The sequence below is a fragment of the Leucopleurus acutus genome (assembly GCF_964270905.1).
Source record: "Leucopleurus acutus genome assembly, chromosome: 12".
Classification (NCBI taxonomy): Eukaryota; Metazoa; Chordata; class Mammalia; order Artiodactyla; family Delphinidae; genus Leucopleurus; species Leucopleurus acutus.
The window spans coordinates 52,635,768-52,659,165 of NC_139154.1; the positions used below are offsets into that span (position 1 = coordinate 52,635,768).

General features: G+C 34.2%; 1 protein-coding gene across 2 annotated transcripts in view; it reads left to right on the forward strand.

Moving 5' to 3' along the window:
- The window catches only part of SPAST (spastin), a 61,063-nt gene extending 45,917 nt beyond the window's left edge, over window positions 1–15,146 (forward strand). For both annotated transcript variants that reach the window (XM_082852063.1, XM_082852064.1), the window contains exons 9-17: window positions 928–999; window positions 2,435–2,510; window positions 2,758–2,849; window positions 2,992–3,071; window positions 5,137–5,179; window positions 6,372–6,451; window positions 8,246–8,316; window positions 9,676–9,716; window positions 13,814–15,146. In XM_082852063.1, coding sequence (XP_082708189.1) covers window positions 928–999; window positions 2,435–2,510; window positions 2,758–2,849; window positions 2,992–3,071; window positions 5,137–5,179; window positions 6,372–6,451; window positions 8,246–8,316; window positions 9,676–9,716; window positions 13,814–13,936 — 678 coding nt within the window. In that variant the 3' untranslated portion in view covers window positions 13,937–15,146. The remainder of the gene's footprint in view (window positions 1–927; window positions 1,000–2,434; window positions 2,511–2,757; window positions 2,850–2,991; window positions 3,072–5,136; window positions 5,180–6,371; window positions 6,452–8,245; window positions 8,317–9,675; window positions 9,717–13,813) is intronic.
- The last annotated feature ends 8,252 nt before the right edge of the window (window positions 15,147–23,398 follow it).

Genomic DNA, 23,398 nt, shown 5'->3' on the forward strand with positions numbered 1-23,398 from the left:
CTTTTTAAATGTGCATGTTCTGTTGAGATATTTGGGAGATAATATGAAAAAAGAAACTTTTCATTGTCCCTGAGTCTATTATTTATGACTTGCCTTTGCTATAATATACTTTTTTTTATGGCCACACTGCGTGGCTTGCAGGATCTTAGTTCCCTGACCAGGGATTGAACCCAGGGCCACAGCAGTGAAAACGCCAAGTCCTAACCTCTGAACCACCAGCGAACTCCCAATTTTTAAACTAGTTTTTAATGACGAAGTAGGTGGAAACCCACATACGTTATCTTCCATAGTAGTTTGGGGCTGGCTAAATTTAATAGTGTAATTTTCATTATTTTCCCAAGTTAAATAATAAAATTTTACTGTAGAAGAGCTTACCTTACTATATTGAGTATCTTCCTAATCTTTGATTTTTTTTTTTTACTATTGTAACAGGTTTATTTAAATAAAATAATCAGCATGATACAGATTTCTTTCTTTTTTTTTAAATTGAGGCATAATTGACATACAACAGATTTTTTTTTTCTGTGTCCTTTTGCCAAAAGTTTTTGGTAGGATTTGGATATCTTTCTCCTGCATAGCTCTCCTAGAGGGAAAACATAAATAGGGAAAGAGTAACTTTTTCCGTTAGCTGTTTGTATTTCTCCAAGCAGTTATCTTCTATAACTAGGAAGAGAATAATACCCTCCTTTTTTTTTTTCTTTAACCTCTCCCTGTCACTTCTCTCTTAGAGAAAAAGACAGTGGAAAGAAGCATAGCTCTTCCTAGAGCTTTTCCTCATTACTGAGAAGAAAACACATTGATTGCCATATGTTGAGAATTGTGTCATGGCTTATATTTTTAGGAAATCTTTTCTAGAACTTAAATTGATCAGATGTGGTTATCTTTTTAAAGCAGTTGAACTAATATTTACCCTTGTGATTTTTAAAGGCTAAAGCAGTAGCTGCAGAATCTAGTGCAACCTTCTTTAATATAAGTGCTGCAAGTTTAACTTCAAAATACGTGAGTATTCTTTTTTCCAGTATTGTCATGTTCTAAGTTACTGTCTAAACATTACTGTGTTAAGTATAAATGGTAAGAACATTACACCAAAATGTTTTTATTTGAGTTTTATATCTATTATTTAGATATGCTGAATATCGCTCTTCAAAGTAGAAAGTTATGTGCATTTGCTAGGCTCTTTTAAAATTGAAATTATTCTGTTAAATACTGTATTTGTTTGCTAGGGCTGTGTATTAAAGTACCACAAACTGGCTGGCTTGAACAATAGAAATTTATTGTATTGTATTTTGGAGGCTAGAAGTCCAAATCAGGTATTGGCAGGGGTCTTAATTTTGTAAAGTAATTAAAAATAACTATAAAATGATACTTTTCCTGGTTAAATTTTACTTCCTGTGTGAAATTTTATACTTAAAATTGTTATTAAAGTAGGTTTACCCATATTATGCACATACTATAACAGAAAGCATTGTCTTGGAAGCTAGGAGGTAGGGATTCCAGCCTAACTTTTACATGCCAAGCTGGCCTTAAGAAAGTATCACTTTAGGCTTTACTTCATTTATTTTTTAAAAATATAAACCAGGTTCTATTTATTAAATACATAGATCTTCTTTCAAATTCATATACAAGATTTGTTAGCAGTTATGAATAAGTCTTACTATATTTACTTCACTTATAAAGTGTTGATGTCATAAGAGGTGATCTCTTGCAGTTCCTTCCGGCTCTGAGAATATTTGTTTTGAAGATTCTAATTCTGGGGCCTTTCCTTTTTTCTTTTATTTAATTTTCAATAAAAAGAATAGATGCCACCTAGAGAACAAAATAGTTTTTGCAGTAGATTACCACAAACCTCATGACTCTTTCGTTAGATGCTTTGGTGCATAGAATGGCTTTAGTATAGTATTTCAGCCCCTGGGAATGTCTTAAGGAGTGTTCATAGACCTCCTAGAAATACTTTGATATTTATTGACAGTGATATTGTGAGAATGGGTTTTCACGGTGTTCTCAATAGAGCAAGTTTTATTTAGAGCATTTTCCAACTTACCTGCTTCTATAAATATACCCTGCAACCTAGGGCTTAAGAATACGTGCCGCATCTCTCTCTTCTCTAGTATTCCCTCTTTCTCAGTAGTTATATCCCAATAGCTATTCCATTCTCAAGTCTTAGGAATGCAGAGTAAAACAAGACAGAGATATTTGTCATTTTTTAAAGTACTCACCAGACCGTCTTAAATAATAAGTAAGTAGTCTATTTTCTAAAATTATAAGGGACAATTCAGGAACACTCCCATACCCCCATTCCTTAAACCAAATCTTTGGTTGTTGCAAAGAAAGGAAATTAAATTCCTAGGTTCTAGACTTTTAATAGTGAAATTTAAAAAGCTGGAATAATCTTGCATTTTATGGGTATAACAGTGTATATAATGCCTTGTTTTAGGTGGGAGAAGGAGAGAAATTGGTGAGAGCTCTTTTTGCTGTGGCTCGAGAACTTCAACCTTCTATAATTTTTATAGGTAAGAACATGTTTTCCAACAACTTAGTTGAGTATTTGTAAAATTCCCTTTTCCAAATGTGAGGGATATGATGGGAAAGATTATTCAGAAGTAAAAAGTTTTTTTTAATTTATTTTTTATTGAAGTATAGTTGCAGAAGTAAAAAGTTTTAAAGAAGCACAAAGTTAAAAACTGTCTAATAAATTGAGTAGGACCCATTATATTAATAACCTAAGTGGTAAACTAGAGATCCTTTTATTTCCTCTAGATGAAGTTGATAGCCTTTTGTGTGAAAGAAGAGAAGGAGAACACGATGCTAGTAGACGTCTAAAAACTGAATTTCTAATAGAATTTGATGGTGTAAGTATTGATTATGATATTTTTAATGTGGTAGCATTTTAGGGTATTTTCCTATTGAATGGCCCAAATTAGAAATAAATATCTTTATTATGTTTTTCTTTGTTATTTATCTAAAAGTATTGAAAAAAAATTTGGCTTATAGGTACAATCTGCTGGAGATGACAGAGTGCTTGTAATGGGTGCAACTAACAGGCCACAAGAGCTTGATGAGGCTGTTCTCAGGTAGGGAGATTTATGTAGAAATGCACACATTTATTACAGATGTATTTACTCACGTGTTCATCTGACGTATTTCTTGTTTCCTTCTCTCTCAATTTTAAGACTAAATTCATTATTTTCCTCTCTATATCCATCTTCTGGTCTCTTGTTACCAACTGAAGATTTTGAGGACAGGAGCAGCATGATATCAGGAAAACTATTTTTAACTTTATGGTTTTAGGGAAATTACTTATTTCTTCTGGGTTGGATTAAAGTATCAAAACACCAAAACTGATTTTTACCCTCTTTTACTGGGCTTCATGAGAAGCTGATAAAGCACAGCTCATGGGAGCCATATGCTCTCTTCTCCTGTGTTTGATCAAATGTATTCCCTTTCTACTGGGAGGATAGTTTGGCTCAGCATAAAATTCTTGGATCTCCCGTTCTTTTCCTGAGGAATTTATAACATTGCCCCATTGTTTCTAGGATTGGATGTTGCAGTGTGAAAGTCTGAAGCCAGCCTGCTTTTATTCACATTTATGGGTTAATCCAGTAGGGTTAGTGTCTAATCTCCTTTCTAATACTACTACTACTACTTTTGTAGCCTTTGTTTCTGTGGTGGTTTTTGTTTTCTTTTTTATTGGTTTCCTGATCTCTGCAAACCCATTTTTCATCTTCTGTTGTCTACTTCTTTGAGCCTTTGTATGTCATTTCCTTGAGCCTTTATATCTCACTGAGCTCTTATTTCATAGGAGCCTTTTTTTTTCATCAAATTATTTTATTTCTTGGAAAGATATTTGGTCACAATTTTAATTTGCATTAAGGCAAAATCCTCTTGTGCATGTTCTTCATTTTATCTGTTTTATGTTTAATGTATTCTTTCCCCTCTTTTTTTTGGCACTGTTTTTTAAAATCAGTCCTATGCTTTTGTCTCTTTTGCTTATTAATTTTATTTGAATAAGGGGAGTTTTCTTGGAAAACCTAATTTGGAAGGATATTGTAGAAGAGGTAGAAAAGTAAGATAGCAACCATGTATCTTGAGTTGTCCTATGAATACCCTGGACTGGTGGGCAGTCTCCCTGACTCACAACAAAGCCGTACCTGATAAAGAAGTATACGTGTATATAAATAAGCGATTGGGTTGATTTAGTCTTCTTCAACTGAAAAAGATTGGTCATTGCAAAACAGCTTGTCATCTTGCCAGACTGATTGATGTCGTCTTACAAAGATGATGTATCTTTGAGTTTCTTTGTTCAGACTCATCTTCCTTGCCATTCCCTTGCTACTGACTAGGGTCACATGATCTTCAGAGCCAGTCCTTACATGTTTGTTTAAATATGGGGAGGAAGTTTTATTATCCCTCAGAGTGTGCTCTCTGTTTCCTCTGGAAAATTCTGCTCTGACAGCCATGTCTAAAATTTGCAGTGGCAGGTGCTGTCTGTATTCACCTTTGTCAGTGTAATTTTCACTGCCCTAGGCAGCCCTTCTTCATACATTTTAGTTCTGTAAATGTTACGTAGTTTGTTGATGATGGAGTTTACATTTCTGTTTCTGTTGTCCGTGTTGGTTTTAATTGTTCTGTTTCAAGAAGACAGCAGAGATCTGTTTCTTCAACTTCTTATATCAGATATTTTGTTTTAAAGTGTTACTGCTGTTAAAAAAATACAAATACATAAATGGTTAATTTAATTCTGACAATATTGAATTAAGGATTTTTAAACATTAACTAGAATTTTTTTAACTCTTTATTGGAGTATATTTGATTTACAATTTTGTTAGTTTCAAGTGTATAGCAAAGTGAATCAGTTATACATATATCCACTCTTTTTTAGATTATTTTCCCATATAGATCATGACAGAGTATTGGGTAGTGTTACCTGTGCTATGCAGTAGGTCCTTATTAGTTATCTATTTTATATATTTAACTAGAATATTTTAAAAGAGTAACTTTTATACTGATAACTACTAAAATGTATTCAAATGCCTTCAGCATTATATTTAAAGCTTTGTTCTTGTTATGTGCTACTTGAACTGAATTATCTGTAAATTCAAAACTGTATTTCTGAGATGGCTTGAATCCTTTTTTTAGGCGTTTCACCAAACGGGTATATGTGTCTTTGCCAAATGAGGAGGTATGTATCTGTGTTTGAATTTTTTTTAAGGCAGAAACAAGAACTACCATCTTGACAGTATTAAGTCTTCCAGTGCATGGTACCGCTGCATTGGAAAAGTTTGGTGGTTTCTTAAAAAGATAAACAGAAAACTTACTGTAAGATCCCAAAACTTCATTCCTAAGAATCTACCCAAGAGAAATGAAAACATATGTCTACACAGACATGTACAAGAATTTTTATAACAGCATTATAAATAATAGCCAAGAACTACAGAGAATCTAAAATAGTCTTCAGGCTTCCCTGGTGGCCTGAATCCACCTGCCAGTGAAGGGGACACAGGTTCGAGCCCTGGTCTGGGAAGATCCCACATGCTGCAGAGCAACTAAGTAGACCCCGTGCTCCACAACAAGAGAAGCCACCGCAATGGGAAGCCCACACACCACAACGAAGAATAGCCCCTGCTCGCCGCAACTAGAGAAGGCCCACACGCAGCAACGAAGACCCAACACAGCCAAAAATAAATAAATAAATAAAATTTTAAAAATCCTTAAAAAAAAAGTCATCAGTTGGTGAAAGGATATACAAATGTGGTATAGCCATTTAATGGAATACTGTTTAGCAATAAAAGGAATGAGCTACTTACACATACCATAATATGGATGAACCTCAAAAACATACTAAATAAAGATGCCAGATGCAAAGGATTTCCTATCATATGATTCCATTTTTATGAAATGTCTAGAAAAGGCTCACTTCTGGAAACAAAGTAGATAGTGATGTGGGTGGAAGTCGGGATTAACTGCAAACAGGCACAAGTGAACTTTTTGGGGTGATAGAAATGTTCTAAAATTGGATTATTGTGAATGGTTGCACAATTCTAAACTTACTAAAAGTCATTGAATTATACACTTCAAAAGGGTGAGATTCCATGTTACATGAATTCATATCTCTATAAAACTTTTTTTTTTAAATTGTGGTGTCTAGCTCAGACCCTTAGCATCCTTGGTAGTAACAGCAGCTACTTTCTTAGTGTTTTATTTGGATTGTTTTTAACTCTTTCAGGAACTCTCAAAAAATTGTTATTTTAACAGAGATATGTGTGAGGCTCTAAGAGGTAGAGTGGTTTGTATAAGATCATTCAGTTCCTAAATCCTGGATATTTTATTAAGCCAATTCTTAGGACTGATAATTCTTTAAAATTTCTTTTCAGACACGACTGCTTTTATTAAAAAATCTATTATGTAAACAAGGAAGCCCATTGACCCAAAAAGAACTAGCACAACTTGCTAGGTGAGTAATTTGATTTAGTCTATCTTGCAGTTGTTTTTTTTTAAGAATTCTTTTTGTTTTCTTTAAAGTAAGCTCATGTATGAAATGAGTAATTTATCTATCAGAAAACTTCTTATTGTTTCATTCTCTACTTCCTTTACCTTCTCTCATCTCATTTTCTTATATATATGGTGTCTAAATTTTAGTTTCTAGATCCTCTAGAAGACATGACCTAAACAGCTAATGATGGTAGTATATATTCTTTTTATAAATTTATTAAAACTTATAAGTGGTATTAAAGTAATTTTTAATAAATTTATTTTATTTATTTTTGGCTGTGTTGGGTCTTCGTTGCTGCATGTGGGCTTTCTCTAGTTTTGGTGAGCGGGGGCTACTCTTCGTTGTGGTGTGTGGGCTTCTCATTGCGGTGGCTTCTCTTGTTGCAGAGCACGGGCTCTAGGCACGCGGGCTTCAGTAGTTGTGGTACACGGGCTCAGTAGTTGTGGCTCATGGGCTCTAGAGCGCAGGCTCAGTAGTTGAGGCTCACAGGCTTAGTTGCCCCGTGGCATGTGGGATCTTCCTGGACCAGCCCTCGAACCTGTGTTCCCTGCATTGGCAGGCAGGTTCTTAACCACTGCGCCACCGGGGAAGCCCTGAAGTAATTTTTAAAATGTAAAACATCTCATATCTGCCTACACCAACACATATTTTCACTTAAACTTATTTTGCTTACACATAATTTTTTTTCTTTTTTTTTTGGTACGCGGGCCTCTCACTGCTGTGGCCTCTCCCGTTGCGGAGCGCAGGCTCAGCGGCCATGGTTCACGGGCCCAGCCGCTCCGGCATGTGGGATCTTCCTGGACCGGGGCACGAACCCGTGTCCCCTGCATTGGCAGGCAGACTCTCAACCACTGCGCCACCAGGGAAGCCCCACATAATTTTTTTAAACTTTGACTTCTTCAGCTTTTTTTTATGAGTGGTGTATTAAGTAGAAACTGAATATAGGAGATACACTCATGAATTTTAGTCATTGAAAAAAATCTCATAAAGTAATTTAAAATGTTCAACAAGAATGTGAATAGCTAGTTATGTTGGTAAAAACTCTGAGTTCCCAGATACCTATGAAAAAATAACAAATTCAGTACTTGGAAATACTGAGATCCTTCTTTGAATTCCAATAAAATATTTTGCTAATAATGTTTGTGCAGTTATTTAACATAGTACATGATAAGTAAATGCTTTTTTTCCTTGTTTTATTTCCCTCTTCCTCTTTGCCTCCCTAGTTCTTAGTTCCCTTTGATAGTGTCTTGGCTGCCCAGGATCTCCACTGTGGCATCCCATTCAGGTGTGCCTCCTTTTGCCAATGTCTTCTATCCCAGACCCTTCCTTCACCCTGTCTGTCCTACATTTAAAGAAATCTTCCTTGATTGGCCCTCATTTCATCAAGGCAGTTCTCTTTGTGAAGATAAAGACTCATTAACTTATAGAGAAGTAATTGTGGTTATGTGTCAGTTGGCCAGCAATGGCTTATAGATGTTACCTTTCCAGGGCACAAATTTACAATTTAATGGAGCCTCCTGGAGATATAGTATACTTTAATCTAAAGGAATGGTTCTAATAATGAAAATTCGAGGCATTGTAAGGAACCAGTCGGCTGTTTGTTTTTAGCAAGTAGGCCTTCCTCTGCCCTTCAAATCAAATCACATAGCTGTCTGCTTGATAACAAAGGCAAGCTAGGTTTTACTCTCTTATTCTGTGGAGATTTAAATCTGCAAAGGTGAAAATAAGTTGCTCTTTCTTCTTTCTCATTCTCAGAATGACCGATGGATACTCAGGAAGTGATCTAACAGCTTTGGCAAAAGATGCAGCACTGGGTCCTATCCGAGGTAGGAATACAAAAGCTTGAAACATTTACAACTGTTTATTAGACCACTTCAGAAGTTTAAGAAGTCCCTATTGAGAGGTATTTTTTATTAGTAAGAAAGCAGTAAAACTATATCAGTGGAAAACTTGATTAAAACTTGATACAAAGTTTCTAGACTTAGGGTCAACAAACGTTTCTGAAAATAGTTTTAGACTCATGGGCCACATATGCTCTGTTGCATCTGCTTCTTCTCACTCTTCTTCTGACTCCTCCTCCTCCTCCTGCTCATCCTCCTCTTTTTTTTTTTTTTTTTTTCAACAACAACAAAAAGCTGTGAAACCATTCTTAGCTCACAGACAATACAAAGACAGTCCGTGGATGAGTGGACCATGAGCCCTGTTCTGGACAGCAGGTTTCGCTTCTTGATAGTAGGTTAGCAGCAGAAAACTCAAGAAAATGAGAACTTATTAAAGCAAGTGGAAAAGAATAATAAAGGGAAGATTTTCTTATCTATTTTTTGGTTCTTTTCATTTCAGTATTCTAGTATGACTTGAAATTAATGTGTGTAAGGAAACATATAAATAGAAGTTTTAACTTTTATCATTATATGTTATCTTTGAAAAATTGCAGCAAAGTATATCATTCATTGCTCTGTTTTGATTCAAGGTAATTTGTTGACTCTGAAATACCACATCTATCACTTTTAGGTTATGTTAGATTAAACTCACTGTGATAATCACTTTAGACTAGATGTTCTCAGCTACTCTTCCACAGGCAGCATGGGCAGTGGATGGGTGATGCTCTCAGGTATGCACTCAGATTACTGGCTATGGTGGTAAAATTGAACATGGAACATTCAGCTTCTAGAACATATCTCTAACAGTGAAACAGGGTACTGATTAAGAACTGCTGCTTTAGAGAATAATAAATGTAATCTTGAGAATATAGTTTGAAACTCTGGGTAAAGCATTTTAGTCAAGCTTTCTTTCTGCAGGAGGCATGAAATCTTGTTCAGATACTGGACTCAGAATCAGTAGCTAATGTATAAATCGTGTATTTTTTAGAATATTTTAGCTGTTATTCTGAAACAAAGTTGTTGGCTTAAAACAACGAATGCCTTTTATAAAGAACAAGTTGTATTATTTTAAGTTTACTATGAAATTTGTAGAATCTGTTGTTCTTGAGCAATATATAAAGAAATTGAATGCCTTCCTAAGAAGGAATATTATTCTAAGCATTTATAAATTGTATGTGCTCTTAATATTAATGTATGTCTCTTTTAATATAATGATTTATATTGAACATATACTTTTAGATTATTGTACTTCATTAGTTTAAACTTGGAAGTCTTTTTTTTGTAAGTGACTTTTATATTTTACAGAACTGAAACCAGAACAAGTGAAGAATATGTCTGCCAGTGAGGTATACTATTTTACAATTATCTTTTTTTCGTTCTGGTCCTCTAGATTGTAAAACATATCTTTTGTCTGGATTTTTCTAGTTTATCTGATTAGAAACTAGAAAAAGTTAATTTTGCTTCATTTCAAAATATGGAGGACTGTCCAACTAGTCTCTTATGGTGTCCTTTGGTAATACACAATAAATATACATAATCATTAAGTCATTTTCTGTCAAATCATATTACATAAATACTAAACAGAACAAAATTATAGGCAACTTGAGGATTTTATACATTATGAATATAGCTTGTAACAGGTTAATCCCTTGATGTTGTATTTTGTTAGTTTTTCAGTAATGTTTATGTCTTCCTTATAAAAGCAATACAGTTTCCATTGTAATGTAATTCATTACATTTAAAAAATATGGGAGGTCCCCTTATGAGATGCTGAAGCATTTCTTCTGAAAAAAATTGCCAGCAAAATATAGAATTGGATATGTAGAATGATCATAACTATGTAACCAGCCAGTTTAAATCAGATTTGAATTATGTAACTTATCTCTCAGAGCTCAGATAGCACCGAAACATTACTAACCAAAGAGACTTCATTCTTGGAACAGAGAGAGAATAGAACTCCAGTGGAGTCCAAATGTGAACTGAAAACAAAACAAACAAAAAAAAACAATAAAAAACCCCAGAGGCATGGGCTAGAGGCTGGTGGCTGGCTAGGGGATCTGCACATTACATTGCAGAGAGTCCTGTCCAAGTGAACTCTTAACATAGAGAATAAATGTACTTGAGTATGAGTACATTTTGGCAGTCTTTTTTCTTCAGGCTTCCAAGTAAATTTGAGGTTGTCTTCAGGCATCTTGTGCATGGTGCTTAACCAACTACATTACTAAGAAAGCCTTCAGACTTCTTGCAACCACCTTTTTCCATTTCAGCAGTCTAGTTTACCTGGAGTGTGTTTGACATGAATGAAGCTTAGGAACAGAGAATTCCACATGTCATATACTTTGGTGTTTAGCTACTATTACCTTAAAAATTCATGTTTAAAGTATAAGTTTCAGGTCCCTTTTATCTGATTCATAATTTTGATTCCACATTTTTCTAATTTTTAAAAATGTATTAGTACTGTCTTAAGGTTATAATTTATTTACAGTATCCCATCAATATATGATTTTTTAAAATGTTCTTATAGTTATAGCATAACCTAATAGTACTTTTCTACCCAGAAAGTAAGCATTGTGCATGAATTATTTCTTTTCCACACACCACTCTCCCTACCTTGGACTCAGGACAGGTAAACTTGATATTTCATATATGTACTATGGCCCCCTAAAGTTGAGGAAAGGCCCATTGTGTGACATTTTAGGCCTCTGTCTTTGTCCCTTGGACAGACCATATACTAAAATTAAAACTACTGAATGAATTACAAAAAATAACATTTCTGTCATACTTTTTGTGACCATTCCACTAATTATGTGTAGTCAGGTTACAGTGTTATAGTTTTTGGTTCTACTGTATGCTTTCATTCAGTTTAAGTTTATTTTTAACCTAATGATTTTAGTATTAATAATTTGATAATAGCTTTTAGCCATTAGTCCTGGCTTATGAGTTAATATTTTTAAAGAACTTAGAAAAGTCTGGCAATAGTGAATACTGCATAGGTATCCATTAAATAATTTTAAAATACATAAATACTAAATAATGGCAATTTATTATAGAGATCAAGGAAATCCATTCTATTTTCTTATTTATGAGATGACAGAAAAACACAAGTAGTTTGGTTTTAAAATTGTATACTAGAATTTTTTTCAGCCATTCTTCGGTACAATTTTAATAATTGTGTTATCAGGTGCTGGTCTATATGCAGAAATTTAGATGAGATATACCTAATTTGCCTTTTATAGTTTATGAGAATAGAAACTCAAATAATTGTGTTGGAATTCTGTGTTTTTAAAAGGTAGTGCTGAAAATCATTGGTTATAAATTCAGAGTATAATGTACTTTGTTTATAAAGCACACAGTTTGTATCCAGTTCAACTTTATTAGTTCTTTTATTATTTTGTTTTGATAAGACTTCTTTGCTATTTATTTTTCCCTCTTTACTGAACTAGCTACCAGTTGATTTTTCCTGTTAATATACATTAGTCTCTTAGTAACTTTAAAATATCATATTTTCTATATAACTTTTAAAGGTTACTTTCCATTCACAGTTATTACAAAATATTGGCTATATACCCCATGTTGTACAATACATCCTTGAGCCTATCTTACACCCGATAGTTTGTACCTCCCACTCCCCCATGCCTACATTGCCCCTCTCGCCCTCTCCCTGCTGGTAACCACTAGTTTGTTCTCTATATCTGGGTCTGCTTCTTTTTTGTTATATTAACTAGTTTGTTGTATTTTTTGAATTCCACATGTAAGTAATATCATACAGTATTTGTCTTTCTCTGTCTCATTTAGTTCACTTAGCATGATATCCTCCAAGTCCATACATGTTGCTGCAAATGGCAAAATTTTGTACTTTTTTATGGCTGAGTAGTATTCCATTGTGTGTATAATATATGTGTGCATATATATATATTATACACACACACACACACGCACACACACCATATCTTTATCCATTCATCTGTTGATGGACACTTAGGTTGCTTCTATATCTTGGCAATTGTAAATAAGGCTGCTATGAACATTGGGGTGCATGTATCTTATCAAATTAGTGTTTTTGTTTTTTTCAGATATATACCCAGGTGTGGAATTGCTGGGTCATATGGTAGTTCTAGTTTTAGTTTTCTGAGAAACCTCCATATTGTTTTCCACAGTGAAATACACACACACACACACACACACACACACACACACACACACACACACACACACACACACACACACACACACACACACACACCGAACTATGAACATAAATTAGAATTTCATCAAAAGCTTTTGAAACCTTAATCTTAATAACAGATATTCAGGAGTATCATAGATAATACTCACATTACATTCATCATTCTTCTAAATTTTGGGCTTTAGGAAGAGCCAGTGTGTGTTTTACAGTTAAATAAGGAGCAAATAGGGGTCATGCAGTGATTATGGTAACAATATATCCTTTTCCATTTTGACAAATTTTTCACATTAGGCTACAAGTTACAAATGTAGTTGATTTTCTTAATCTATGCTATGTTGATATTAGAGAGGATGTGAAGTAGTTAGATTGGGTTTTATAAGAGTAATAAAAAGAATAATATAGATAAATATCAGTTGTTGAAGTTTTGTCTCCAGTTCTTCTTTAACTTCTCATTTGGGAGCAAAATATACATGTGATAATACATAAGTGATAATTTTTAATACCGGTCATCTTGTGCCAAACTCCATTTTGCCTTTTGAAAATCCTTAGGTAAAAATTAGGTATTTATTAACTCAGTATTGTTTTATTTTACTTTCTTGAAGCCAATTAAAAATCTCAGAATATAAGACCAAATTGACATAAAAATGTATTATAAGCAATACTAATATTAGAAAATTTCAGACATAAGCCTCCTCCAAGAGCTCTTTAACTGCTCTTGTAGTTAAAGAGCAATATTTCCTTCAAAGTCCTGTGTACATCTTGTAAACTCCTCTTTCCTTTCTGATAAACCTGGCATGAATTTAGCTAGAGTGTGTTTGTGGTGAGTGAGACTTGAGAGTGCAAAATTCCGTGGAACTATACGCAGAAAAAAAACTGGAAGGAGATAAGCCAATAGTTGTTGTATATCTGAACGGTGGAATTGTGATTCTTTTTTCTGATTGTCTGTATTTTGTCAAATTTTCTGTAATGAGTATGTTTTGTTTTTATAATGGAAAAATATTGCGATTTAAAATGTTAATACCTAGGAGCTAAAACGTGAAATGAAAGTATATTGGTATAGCATTTTGGTAGGATTTCTTATATAGCAAACTTGCCTAATAAAGAATAATATATAAAATAAGATGATTGGCATGATTTTCTAAGAATACATCTCTATATATTTTAACATTAATAAACAGCATCATTACTTTTATCCATCATTGGGTTAACTATTGCATATGTGTTCATCTATCGTCATGTGTGTTTTTTTTAATCTAGATGAGAAATATTCGATTATCTGACTTCACCGAATCCTTAAAAAAGATAAAACGCAGCGTGAGTCCTCAAACCTTAGAAGCGTACATACGTTGGAACAAGGATTTTGGAGATACTACTGTTTAAACCTGCAGAACGTTTTACTTTCCAAGAGAGAAACCTACCATCTTCTATGAATAGTTATCTGCTACAGAAACTCAGCCTAAGTTTACAGGACTTTTCAGAGTCTTACAATTATTTGTGCACCCCAGAAGATGAACCGTAAAATAAATTTAAATAAAGTATACAATGCAAATGGAATATTTTGTTTAAGGCCTTCTTGCCTTGATGGTCACAGATATCCCGATGGGCACTGTAAGTTAGAGCAGAACAAAAACTGATTCTGGTCTTCTTTACCAATATAATCATAATGTAAATAATAATTTGTATATTATGTTGCAGATGAAAGTATTCTAGAGACAGTGAATGGTAGAAGACACAAGAGCCTTTGGTTGTTTGTCTTCTGACATCTTTTCTTAAAATAGTAATTTTTCCTATTTTCCTTTCCTACTGTTGTCTTTACTACACTGTGGGTGATTGGAATGCCAAACACTCTGTTTCTTTTTTTTTTCTTTTTACAAATTGTGTGCCAAATGAAACTTTTTCCTATGTAACAGTAGTAGGAAAAAAGTATTTTGAAGGTTTTTTTCTTCTTCATAAATCTACAGACATTAAACAATGTATCCTTTTCACTTTTTATTTTTCTATTACCTTTCTACCAAACAATTTAGAAAGTAATATGATAGCAACAAAACAAATCTAGTGAAATGGAGAAGGAGAAATTTTGACGTTTTCAGACACTCTGTCATACAACATGTAGATCAGTCCTCCTGTGACCTGATGTATTTTTTTTTCTAATATATTTGTCAGAAATCTATTGTAGACTGTTAACTTATTCCTAATGGAATTTATTTTCTGTTAGAATTCTAATATTTAAGAAAGCCAATTTTAACTGCTGTAAAAGTGGTTTCTGTGCAAGAGAAGGGAAGTACTAGGAGCTAAGACATTTCTAATTTATTGCTTATTACTTTCTTACTGTTTATAGGATAATTACAAGCCAGTGGATTTACCATGTTTTATTCTTAATAATTATTAATCCCTCCAGTGAAACTTTAAAAAAAATTACTGAATTTTTATACATTGCATACATTTTATAGGTTTCTTGTGCTCACTTTGTTAACTAAAAAGTTTTAGTCTGTTAAGCTGCCTTTTGTTCCCCAAAAATGTACAGTAATTCTGTTTCTTGTTTGTATAAGTATGCCTGGGTTTTTATTATAAAAACGTCATTGTAGGAAGTAGAGACTCATATCATGGCCTTTTAAATATTGTAATAAAGGCAAATAGATATTTGCCCTTAGTTTACTGGTTAAAAGTTTGTTTATAGAAATTTTCTTTGGTGCTTTTATGTAAAATGTCATGGGTGGAAATAATAATTTTATAGTAGTAACAAATATTTTTCATTTAGGAAAAATACCTTTGGTTTAGAGAGAATATATTAAAGTTAAAAACTTGCCCCCACTAGATAAGAATTTTATAATGAAGACATACATTCTTCTTCACTTTACTCTTTCTCATCTTAAAGATTTATCTAAATATAGAAGATGATTTCTTAAGATCATGTGCTATCTGTAACCATAACTTAAATCGTGTTTCTTCTAACCATAGAACTCCCTGGATAATAAAAATGAGGGTTGAGATAAATAGAAAAAAAATTTTTTAAGCCAGAACCATACATATTTTTAGGTCATGAGTGGTATCTTTCTAAGGTCTCAAACACGAAACCATCCAATATAAAATATTGATAATGACAGATGATGAAATATACAAGATGACAAGAATTAGGAACATCCCAAATTAAAACATTTTCAATAAAGCTCATAAAATTTCATTTTTTCTTTTCATTTAGAAAAAGATTAACATTATTGATACTTGGATAACTGGTCAATCGTATTAAAAGTCTGTGCGCTTTAAACTCAACTTTTAAAATATAAACTCCTTTAAAATTATCATAAAATTATCTGCAATAATTGAATGTAGCTCACTTTTTATTGGGAAAGGTTTTAGGTAACAAAGACTTCAAATGTTATATAAAAGTCAAATTAATATTGTTATAAACATTGATTCAGAATTATATTACTGTATGAATATCCATCCGTGTATGGAAGTTACTTTAATTTCCTGATGAGGTCTAAAATTGAGCTTAGTGCTACAGAACTATTTTCTTTGACTTAACTATGACCAAGTTTTATTTTAAGCTGTGTTTCTCTCATGGAAGGGCCATAAACATAGAATAATTATATAGTAGGATGTGTAAGGGATTGGTTTGGTCTTTTTCAATAAAGATAGAAGTTGCTGAGGTTTCCCGAATTAGTATTAGGCTTAGATTGTGACCTTGTAGATTTTGCACTGAGCTCTGTGTCATGTTATTTCGTAAAAGGTAATGTTTAAACATTAAACGTTAGTGTGTTGTTCATGTAAATATGGCAGAGTTTCGTAAACTAAATTAAAACTTACTGATGTACTGGACTTTGAGCCAAGGGAAAGAATCAATACTGTCTTTCCAGATATCTTAAGGGTAAAAGCTTATTCTAAGACAGTCTGCCAATTGAGGTTATTAGATTTCCGACTTGCATATATACTTTGTGCTTGGGAAGAATTGGAGGAAAATCAGATACTAGAATTCTAATTTAATTAAATATACAGCAGTCTTTGTGTATAGTGTAAAATTCATTATATTTTGTACAAAAACTAATTCTTTTGGTAGAATGAACCATTTACAGTTTGTTTTTGGACTCTGAGTCAGAGGGTTTTTCCTTTAAATGCCTGTCTCAGTTTTACTCTGGTCTTTTGTACCTTTCTTCAGAAGAAATGAATTAAAAGGTTCAGCTGCATAAGTGGGTTTTTATCCTAATGGATTGGAAATAAATTATAAACTTTATTTTGCTTTTAATTTTTTTATTTGAAATTTTTTGAGATTTCAGAGGTTGCAGTCTGGTATTGAACGAATAGCTTTTATTGGACTGACTCTCTTGCCAATAAAAATGTAAAGTCTGAACAAAGTACAAAAAACTGTGATTAGAAGACTCTAGAAAGCAATCAAAAACAGGCAAAAACAGCACAAAATCATATACTAGAAGAGATCCACATTAACTAGCTTTTTACCATGAGGGCAATTTCCAGCTTGTGCAGTGTGCTTGGAAATAGAATTCAAGCAGAATGTGACAGTCTTGCTGGGCTGAGGAGTCATTTGGGGCTTCTAGGACAGCTTGAAATTAGGAGGGAAATTTTGAAAAGGAGAGAGCTTCAGAGATCTAATCCCCCAAATCTGCTTGCAAATTCTTTTCAAATGCTTGGTGGATTCCAAAATTGTACCTGTGCAGTGTGATATTCAAAGGAACCCAGCAGAAAGCAATACTTGAAGTCCAAGGAACTGAGTAGTGGTAACAATGGCTGGACGAATACAGAGCGAATAAGAGGGGTTTAGTAAACACTTCTGGTTTCCCATTGAAACCCAAAACGGGCCGTGGCTTAGGAGGAAGGACAACATCCCAAAACTAAGGGATGTACTTTAGGACTCTGGGCAAAATGGGAAGAAACTCACTGAAACAAAGCTTAAAATCAGGCTTTCACAGCATCAAGGTTATACATTAGTAAGTTAACAGCTAGCCAGAATAAAACATTGTTTGGAAGAAAACAAAATCCAGAGTCTTTACAACATGTCATTCACAAAGTCCAGTACAAAATAAACCTTAAGCATACAAAGAAAAATTATATGATCCGTAATCAACAGAAAATATATAGAAGCAGATACACAGATGACCCTATGTTGGAGTTAACAAAATTATTTTTTAACAGCTTTAAAATACATTTAAAAATTTACAGGGGAAAAAATGGTGGATCAATAGATTGGGATTCTTGGCAGAGAAATAGAAACTGAAAACCAAATGGAAAGTCTGGTGATTAAAAATTAGAATCTGAAATGAAACATATAGTGTCTAAATTTAAATGTTCACTGGATGGGCTTAACAGTAAACTGCACAAGCAGAGGAAAGAAAAGTGGAAGACAGCCAGTACAATTATCAAACTGAAGCACAGAGAAAAAAAGAAACAGCAGAGATTTGAGACCTGTGGGACAGTATCAGTCTAATGTAAGGTACTTTTGAGGTCCAGAGGAGAGGAAAGGAAAAGAATGGGGCAAGAGAAATATTTGAAGCAGTAATGCCTGAAATTTTCTCAAAATTGTTGGAAAACATCAACTTACAGGTCCAAGAAGTTCAGTGAATTCCAAGCAGAATAAATGCAACAAAGATCACATCTGGGTGCATAGTATTGCAAAACACACACACATGCACAAAACCAAACCAAATCAAAAAAATCTCAAAAGCAGCCAGAGAGGGGAAATGACATTACACTTGAATAAACAGTAAAAGTGGTGGCTAACTTCATCAGAAACAATGGAATCCAGGAAATGATGGAATGACATTCTTAAAGTGCAAAAATCATACACTACTATATAAAAAACAGATAAGTCCCTACTGTGTAGCACAGGGAACTATATTCAATATCTTGTAATAACTTAAAATGGAAAAGAATCTAGAAACTTTTATATATATATATATATGAGAATCACTTTGCTGTATACCTGAAACTAATACAACATTGGAAATCAACTGTACATCAATTAAAAAAAAATAAAGTGCAAAAATTAACAAAAGTTAACCTAAAATTCTGCGTCTACTTAGAATGTTCAAAATAGTAAGACAAAATAAAAGCTATTCCAGGTGTACAAAACCTAAGAGAATTTGTTGTTAGCAGACTGACATTATAGGAAATGCTTTAAGAAATTCTTTAGGCTGACAGAAAGTAATCCTCCATAGGAATCTGTATCGCCAGGAAGGAATTAAGAACTTTGCAAATGATATATATATCAGTAAATATAAAAGATAATGTTTTCTTAATTTCTCTGAATATCTATTTGTTGTTTTAAAAAAATTTACAGTGTGGTATTTATAATATATGTAGAAGTAGATGATAAAGATAGCACAAAGGGTAGGAGAGGGCAGTGAATGGAATTATGTTGAAATAAGGTTATTATATTGTACATAAAGTTGTATAGTATTATTGTAAGGTAGACTAATGAGGATGCATATTATAATCTCACCCAGCAAAGGGAACAAGAGTATGGGGCAAAGTCCAGAGGAAACCAAGCACCAGCTTCCAAGAGTCCTCTCCCAGTGGAATTACACAGGATGCACTTAATTCCTCCAGCATCAAGTTATGACAACATGGGTGAAGATGTTAGGCCTAACTGTGTTAGGCACAGTGAACCACTCTCAGGGAATGGTGGAAACCCTCCCCCAAATCCAAGTTCCCAGATGCCAACCAAACTTGGAATCTGGCCTTTCAAAAGATAGCAATCTCAGCCCAGCTGTGCTAGCTTCTTTTCCGCACAGTTGTTCAGGGCAGGTTTTGCAGTGGGGAGGAGGGAAACATGGTGGCCCAAAGTGGGGTGTCATAGACCAAGTGGGGTGAGGAGGGTGTCTACAATAATGGGCAGCTTAGTATGGGGTATTGGGGACAGAGTAAGGAAGTTATTCATATGCGTTGGGGAAACCTAGAATGAGGAATAAGTTCTCAAGAATAGAGAGGTGTGTATTGGGGAAAGGTGTCAGCAAAGATGACAAACTGCTTACATGCAGGAGACTTAATCAGACAAGTCAATATATTAACCATAGTGGAGCCATGTTTCTGTCAGAGAATGGAGTTATGAATACAAAAAAAATGAAACCTGTGGGGTTGGGCTGGAATTGGATTTAAGAGTATGAATTCATGATTTAAGATATATAAAAACAGATGAAGAAATGTAGATGTAAATATATTTGTGTACACATATTCCCCAGTTCTTTGCACTGAGAAGGCCTTGGAGTAGTTAACACCCCAAAAGCAATGAGCACACATACCACTCCTGTCTTCTAAATTCTCTACTGTCTTAGTCTGTTCAAGCTGCCACATTTTTAGGTGTTTTTTAAAAGCAGCATCCCCCTTCTTGGTATCAAAATCTTAGTCTGCTTGAGCTGCCATAACAAAAATATCATAGACTGCAAGACTTAAATGACAGATATTTATTTTCACAGTTCTGGAGGGTAGGAAATCCAAGATCAAGGTGCCGACCAATTTTGTTTCTGGTGAGAGCTCTCACTGGCTTGTAAATGGCTGTGTCCTCAGTGACAGAGAGACAGCAGGCTCTCTGGTGTCTCTTCTTATGAGGACACTAATCCTATCTTGAGGGTCCCACCCTCATGACCTCATCTAATCTTAATTATCTCCCAAGGACCCCATGTCCAAATACCATCATGTTGTGGTGGTACGGTTTCAATATACAAATTTTAAGGGGACACAAACATTTGGTGCATAATATCCACTAAAGGAACCTGGGCTCCTTGGTGAAATGGCCAACTCCAGGGTTAGGGCAGAGAAAATACAGGATAACCCAGAATATCTTGTGCCAGAAAAGAAGAAAGTGCTTAAAGAAGGATGAGGATGAATTATTGATTAGAGGGGCTCCCACTGGACAATTTTGAGCATCTAAAGTAATTATAGTAATGGATTATAACCCATGAGGTAAAATAAGAAACCATGAGCCAATGTGAACATATACATAAACACAAGAATAAATTGAAAGTGTGATTAAGTATGAATACATTCACATAGTTTCAAAGTACAGTTTTTACAGTGGAAAAACTTGACAGATACCACCTTAATCTAGTGATGAAAGTTATTACTGGGCCAAATTTCACATAATAGGGTCAATGAGAAAAATGCAGTACTACCGTGATATTCCTGTCAAAGATTCACAACCTGAATCTATTCCAGGAGCATTCTACAAAATAACTGGAATCTTCAAAGTAACTGGCAAATTCGTGAAAGTCAAGTGAAAAACTGAAGAACTGTTCCAGACTGAAGGAGACAAAATAGAATGACAACTAAATGCAACTTGTGATTTAGAACTGGTTCCTTCTGCTATAAAATACCTTATTGGAATAACTGACAAAACTTGAACGGAGTCTAAGGGTTAGATGACAGTAATGTGTCATTGTTAATTTTCTGATTTTGATGGCTGTTACTGTGGTTACATAGAAGTACGTCCCTGTTTGCAGGGAATACACACTAACATGTTTGGGGGTGATGGGGCAGCAGGTCCACAACTTAACATTTCAAGGAAAACAAAGTTATTTGCACTGTAGTTAAAACTTTTCTGCAACTTCCTCATTGTTTCAAAATCTTTTCAAATAATGTTTGGAGAGGAATTCCCTGGTGGTTCAGTGGTTAGAACTCTGCGCTCTCACTGCCGAGGGCCTGGGTTCAATCCTTAGGGAACTAAAAAAAAATAAGACCTCAGGAAACTTCCAAACATCATCATCATCATCATCATCATCATTTTTGCCGCAAACCGCACGGCTTGTGGGATCTTAGTTTCCCAACCAGGGATGAACCCAGGCCCCCTGTAGTTGTAGCGTGGAGTCCTAACCACTGGACTGCCAGGGAATTCCCTTTCATTTTTATTTAGTTTACAATTTTGAATCTTTGGTCAATCTTCCTTTAAAAGATGCTGAAATTAAATGGTATATTTTCTACTTTTATTTTTTAACTTTTATTACACAGTGGAGTTATTTAAATCTTTTCTACTCTGCTGACATAAAACATTTTACCCTTTCTGAGGAACAAACGAATTATTTGGTACAGATCTGTAGTCCAGGACATTAAGTATCTAACAAAATCCTGAGTTCTGTAGCAATTTTTTTTGCCTGTCTCCCTGAAGTTTAGGAAAAAGATTTTCCTAAACTCCTGGGTTTTGGCTCTAGATTAAGAGTTTTCATTTAACTTCTATAAATCTGACTTCTGGTCTAGTAAGTTTACAATGTGATTTTGATTTTCCTGAGAAAACCCTGAAGAAAAGGTATGTCACTTAGAAGGTCAGGGACAGCTGAAGAGAAAGAGAAAAATGCCAGGAGGGTAGGTTTCAGAAGGTTGCAAAATCTTTCAGAGAGACGGTCTTGGAATTAGAATTTTCTTTTGAAGCCTCAGCATACCAATTAACAAAGCTGACTGTTCACTGGTGTTCTGTCTTCTCAGTTTAAAAAATTGATTTTATGTCAAAAGTTCTCGTAATTGTTATTCTATGTTGATTTTTTTCTAATTTACCAATGAAAATGCAAGACTTTGGATTATAAGTAGTTTTATATAAGGGGCAGAAGTTCTTCTAGGAGGAGGTGGAGACTTTGACATAGGTAATTTGCAAGAAAGGGAGGCCAAGGTGGTTGATCGACAACGTGTATTTTGTTAGTGTCACAGATTCTCCAGCCAAGCAGGATGACTAGGAAGAGTCTGTACAATCAACAGTCACAAACTCTACAGATCACTAATCCCAGAATATGGACTAATCAAAGTGATCTTTTTTTGACAAACTGACAGGACAGTGTTCTCATGAAGGTTCTGCAGGATACTTAAGGCAAAGTTTGATCAATCACTTTTTCAACAACTGATCACCAATCCAATGGGACTTCCAATTGTTAGGGCTTAGGGCTGGCTTGTACTGAAGACTTATCAGGTTTATACTTCCATCTGTTTCCTATGGAACACTCCCTTATACATTAAAAATAGATAAAACAATAAAATATAAACAAAACACATGAAACAAGACTTCGTAATACAGACAAACAGTAGCAAAAGCAAGAAGAAAGAGTAAGCAGGTTAATGGCAAAAATATATTCAAAACAAAATAAAACGTCTAATAACTTCATACAAAGATGTAAGCCTAATTATAGAATACACTCCAAACTAAAAGGTCTAATTATTCAACATAAGAACCTATGTCTGTGGTTCTATTCCTAGTTTGTTGTTTTTTCTGGTAGGGGTGTTAGATTTGTCAAATGTTTTTCTGCATCTATTGAGATGATTGTGTGGCGTTCGCCCTTTATTAATATGGTGTATTGCATTCTTAATTCTCATATGTTGAACCTGCTTTTCATTCCTGTGAATTCCCATTCACTCATTCATGGTGTATGAGTCTTTCTATATTTTGGTGGATTCATTTTGCTATTATTCTGTTGAGGTGTTTTTGTGTCTACGTTCATATGGGATGTTGGTCTGTAGTTTTCTTGTGATGTTTTTGTTTAGTTTTGGTATCAGGGTAATTCTGGCTTCATAGAATGAGAAGAGAAGTGTTCCTTTCTCTTCTATTTTGGGGGAACAGTTTGTCAATGATTGGTGCTAATTCTTCTTTAAATGTTTGGTAGACTTCATCGATGAAGCCATCTTTGCCTGGGCTTTTTGTGGAATTTTTTTTTTACTTATAAGTTCAATTGCTTGTTATGTCTAATCAGATTTTCTATTTCTTCTTGAGTCGTTTTCAGTAGTTTGTGTCTTTATAGAAATTAGTCCATTTCATTTAGGTTATCTAATTTGTTGGTATATAACTGTTTATAATACTCCCTATAATCCTTATTTCTGTTAGATCAATAGTAATGTCCCCCCTTTCTTTCTTGATTT